Raw genomic sequence first — 5,159 nt, 5'->3', positions numbered from 1 at the left:
TAATTTAAAATAAATTATGTGTCAGTCTTTATACTTGCGTGCAGAAAACATCCGATTTACACCATAAATATGTAACTATCATAAGTGATATCGAAGGTGTGAAAGTTCCTCTCCATAATGTAATAGTCTCCTTCCTATAAAGATAGGACTGGGTTATATGAACCTGTTATTATTTAAATACGCAGACATTGAATGAAGGCATGACTATTGCCTATTGTTGTACATATTTGATGAAACACTATCTATGCGTTTTGGTCCACTTGTGTTTAGGAGGATGGACTAATACGAAACGTATGTTTTTGGCATAGATGTCTTAAATGGAATGAATTTTTCTCTGTATTTAATGTATGTTTTGACCAAACTTAATTTTACTTTTCTCTTCTCTATTTGAAGGAAAAGCTGAAACAAGTAGATTTTTAGAAAACCTTTAAAAATAAAAATAGCTTATTTAAGATAACATTTTTTTTATTGAGAAAGGGGTTTAGAACAACCTAGTGACAAAGGTCAGGAGCTTTTGAAAGACTAACGCATAACTTGTTTTAAGTATGTTTGTTTTGCAGCGATGAAAATTAATTTCAAATAAATGGATTCTGTAAAATTGATTTTGACTAAACATAAGTAGAAACTAAAGTAATTTTATATTTGAATGTATGAATGTAAAAGTTAGTTAACAATAAATTTGAGTTTGAGAATTAATTATAAAAAAAAAACTCCAAATTTTAGCTTCTAATTAGAATAAATTCTTGAGACAAAATCGAATATATTTCATATCAATTAAACATGTCAAAATCAATTATACACCTTTAAAATCAATTTTGACCGCTTCAAAAGTGAACCCAAACATACATTAAGTTTCTTCGAAGACAAGCTACTTATATTCTGTTTTTATTCCTTTCTATTTTAGTTCCACATGTCTTCTTCCTCCCTCATTTGGTTCCCTTCGCTAGCACCAGAGTCTAGAGCAAGTGGTTGCGTAAATATTGTAAATTTCAGGGTGTGCAAGTATTGTAAAGTTCTACTCACACTACTAGGAAAAACAAAATTAGGGAGTAAATTTAGCGACGGAAAAAATAAAATCCCTCTCAAATTCCTTGATCGTAAAATTTAGTGACTGAATTAGAGGAATTTCACATTTTCCCTCACTAAATTTTCCTCACTAATTTTTGTTTTTTTAGTAGTGTCAAACAAAAAATTGTTTCCCTCCTCTCGTTCTTTTTAAAAGACAAAACTATGTCGACTCTCTCTAATGTTATTTATCAATGTGTAAATTGGGAAGTAAGAGAGACAAACTAGTATTCGTTTTATTCAAAATATGGTCAAAATTGTCTGTTTAATTGAATAAATGCATTCAAATTTAAGGATTTTCCTTCCAAAAAAAAAACTTTAAGGATTTGAATTGATTTTATTTATAATCATATAAAAATAATGCTATATAGTTTGTACCCAAAAATAATGATATAGTAAAATCACAGTTTTGTTTTTTAATTTGATGATAAAATGTTTTTGAACTCATTCATTTATGTATTTTATAATAAAATCGAAGGTTTGAATTGAAGCTATCATATCAAACAAGTTTGGTTTAAAAGTAATTTCTTGATCCAAAAAAAGTTACCCAACAGCTTAAATTTTATTTTTGTTTAACTTTTTGTTTTTAGCTTCTGCTTCATAGTAGTTTTGGAAGCAAAAAGAGTTGAGCCAAACGCTTTGACAAAAAACCAAAAGAATGAAAGCATTAATCTTCAACTTTTCTTGTGTAATAAAATCATGTAAAAATCCTCAGGCATATTCAGAAGAGTTGAGCTTCAAATACAAAAGCTCGTTAGTTAGTTTAATATGAATGTGTAAACATACTTTGACGTTTGTCAATTGAAACTATCAAGTTGCAATCTATAGACTTTTCATGAATGATGTTAGAGCTCAAACATTTAAAAAATTACTCAAATATAATTTGTAATTACTCCCATATTAATACTATATGAGAGCCTTTCCTAAAGTCTACTTGTAGCTGCTACTAACAGCTACTATTAAATTCAAGATATGTTAATTCATTTTTCACAATCATGTAGCAGCAATTTCAAAAAGCAGAATCTAGAAACGAACAAAAGAGCATACAGAAAATCATCGAAGAGGCTATTTAAACGTTTAAACTCCAAGCAACAACGCACATTATCTAAATCTTAAATAACAAACTAACAAAGTTTCATGACACAAACAAAAATCCATTATTGTACATAACTTAAAAATCCCATATAAGCATAACAAACCGAGTTTGGCTGCAATGTCTAACTAAAACTCCAAATCTCCTCCAGTAAGGGCACGGGTTTCTGGCAGAAATTTTCAAAAGAGGTCACCTTCTTTGTGCGTATGAATAACACAGTCTGAAGTTGGATAGGCTACACAGGTTAGAACATAACCTTCATTTAATTGATTGTCATCGAGAAATGACCCATCTGACTGATCGACAGAACCAGAAACAACCTTCCCAGCACAGGTAGAGCATGCTCCAGCACGGCATGAATATGGAAGTTCAACTCCTGCATTCTCTGCTGCATCTAAGATGTAAGTATCATCAGTTGCCTCAAATTCATTTTCTTTTCCATCCGGACCAATCAGCTTAACTTTGTAAGCAGCCACCGCAGTAACCCTAGATGAAGCAGATGACTTCAGGCCAAAAGATCGTGAAACATTCTTCGCGGATCCTAGAGAAGAAGGGCACTTGACTGTTGCGGCAGTAGTGAATTGATTTTGGTTGGTAGCTTTAAGCGTGCAATAGCGGTAAACCTTCACAGTTGACAAGGCTGACATGATTACCCTGAAATTGAATTGATATTACAAATGGCGTCTTATACAAAACACATCAGGGGTTAAAATATATCAGATTCAATGAATAAATACAGAAAACAACAGTAGAAAGCAAGCTGGATTCAGATTATGTTCCATAAATTTGACATTGCTAGACAGAAATAGAGCAATAACTCGATTGCTACAGCACGTAGGATAAAGATACATTATGTGTCAATCATTGTTTAAATTCAAAAGTAATAAATTAATTATGAACTATCAATTAACAGTTGATCATTTTAGTCTCATTGTATTAGGGTAAAAAAAACAACAAAATCATTAATATTGTTGTTAACTGTTATGAATGTTGAAAAGAAACAAGGTTAGTATCTCAAAGATTTCTAATACTGTTTTTAACATTCATAATACCTCATGCAATTCACACACAATAGAAATAAATGATCAAATTTTTTTTATGCTTCTGTGTACCCAGTTCTTATGATCGCACTGATTCTTACCAGGGTCGACTAACTCACGATCCAATCTCCATTAGGTCCGAATTCGATGTCTAACTAAGAGGGATTCCAGGAAGGAAATCTCAAAAAGCAAACATGCTTGTACACAAGAATGGTAAACTCTTTCATAATCATATTGAACATGACCCAACCAAAGAAGTGAACTATACCTACTGTCTACAATCAACACTCACAATCCTGTCTACATTAAAGTGAAAAGGTGCTAACTGTTAAGGTCCTATTTGGATAAACAACTTAATTAAGAGTTTATATATCAGAAGAGCTTATCATGCAAGTGCTTACTTAATACTTATAAGGTATTTCTATAACAAAGGATAAGTCAAACTACTCTCATATAAACTAGAAATTGTTATCATATAGGGGGTGTTTGTTTCCTGGTTTAAAAAATTATTCCCAGGAACATGGAGGTTGGAATTATAGATTCCTATGTTTGTTACAAAGTTAAAAAAATAACTCCCGGGAATAAAGAATTCCTAGGAAAAAAATAACTTCCACTTACCCATGATTTTATTCCCAAAGAAAGTGGGCGGGAATAAAAGATTCCCATGTAAATGGTACTAAAATGGAAATAACTACCCATATACCCACTATCACAAACAATTCCCATGAATCTGACAATTATTTACCAAACACAATTTTCTAAAAATACTCAGGAATAAGATGCCCATTATTATTTCCCAGGAAAGGTTAATCCCAGGAATGAAATTTTAAACCGTCAAACAAACGCCCCCATAAGTTATATTGTAAAGCTTATGGAAATAAGCTGAAAACAGCTTAAGGACATTCATAAGTCGTTAGAATATATTAAGTAATTAAGTGAGTGTATAATTGAGCTATTGATCCAAATGAACCCTTAATTCTTAGAGCACAATCATGAGACACAACAAGTGCCTGTACCACTACCAGTTCCCAGTGGTTTGTTTATTTGTTACCCTAATAAAAACTATAGGGAAAATATAATAAGAACGATATCATAAGGTAATAGAAAAACTTCAAAAAAAAAAAAAAAACTTACTGTTAGTGAAACAATGAGGAATGCGTTTTGTATTGTCGGAGAGCGCTGTGAAGGAAGTCACGAGAAAAGGAGAGAAGGAAAGTGCCAAACGGACGAATGAAGGAAGGAAAGTGATAGTTTATCTCCTCCTCTTTGGGCTTGGGCTTCACTTTCAAATGATCCGAAATCATTCATTCTCCCACCCCATTTCGTTAATAAATTTTGTTTAAAGTAAATGTAGATGGTGCTAGCAATAGTCTTGATGATGGTTTCACTTTTGGTTAAATTATTTGTGACAAGTTAATCAAAGGGTTCTACTGCAATCTTAGTAATTGTAATATAATTTGTACTCAAATGTGGCCTTTTTTCTCCATGGTATTAGATTGTCTTGTGACTTAACTCTTTCTCAAGTTATTTTTTAAGCCAATTTTGCCCCAACAAGCTAGTTATTGTACGGATTCGGGGACTCATCAGGGTCATTGTGCCCAAAATTTTAGTTTCTTTTTGGTTGTTAATCCTTTATTAAATGTTCATTTACATATTGGTTATAATGGACTTTCTTCCATTCATCTAGTGTGTTAATAAAGTGTCTTTTTCATCAACAAAATCATAATTTTTATTAAAAAAAAAAATGTTATTGGACAAAATGGGTGGCCCTTGTATATATTTAGATATCATCATAAAAATAGGAAAAATTGTTCTTGTATTGACACCCTTATTTCTTCTTAAGTTGCACGATACGCATGAGGTAGCTAGTTCATTTTCTTCCTTCTCTGTACTATGATTTGACATCGTTTAAACTTTCAAGAAACACATTCTTTTCATGATTTTTTCTCCAAATTTACAAA

The 5,159-nt window shown here is 31.7% G+C and overlaps 1 protein-coding gene across 2 annotated transcripts; it reads right to left on the bottom strand.

Annotated features, from left to right (window-relative positions):
* Positions 1–2,109: 2,109 nt before the first annotated feature.
* LOC11415783 (ferredoxin, root R-B2) lies at positions 2,110–4,471 on the bottom strand. 2 transcript variants are annotated; one of them, XM_003596775.4, is made up of 2 exons: positions 4,333–4,471; positions 2,110–2,812 (listed from the first exon to the last, which is right to left on the bottom strand). In XM_003596775.4, the coding sequence occupies exon 2, from the start codon at positions 2,803–2,805 to the stop codon at positions 2,338–2,340; it is 468 nt and encodes a 155-aa protein (XP_003596823.1). In that variant the 5' UTR covers positions 2,806–2,812; positions 4,333–4,471; the 3' UTR covers positions 2,110–2,337. The 2 variants fall into 2 exon arrangements, with proteins under 2 accessions (XP_003596823.1, XP_039686669.1); XM_039830735.1 differs by lacking the exon at positions 4,333–4,471 and adding an exon at positions 3,300–3,644.
* Positions 4,472–5,159: the final 688 nt, after the last annotated feature.

Source organism: Medicago truncatula, chromosome 2 (genome assembly GCF_003473485.1).
Source record: "Medicago truncatula cultivar Jemalong A17 chromosome 2, MtrunA17r5.0-ANR, whole genome shotgun sequence".
Taxonomy (NCBI): Eukaryota; Viridiplantae; Streptophyta; class Magnoliopsida; order Fabales; family Fabaceae; genus Medicago; species Medicago truncatula.
Note: the sequence above shows the minus strand (reverse complement) of the source record. Positions and strands in the feature narration are given on the sequence as shown.

What these genes read in the sequence shown, in the direction of transcription:
- LOC11415783 (XM_003596775.4), bottom strand. Translation starts at nt 2,805, where the DNA reads ATGTCAGCCTTGTCAACTGTGAAGGTTTACCGCTATTGCACGCTTAAA.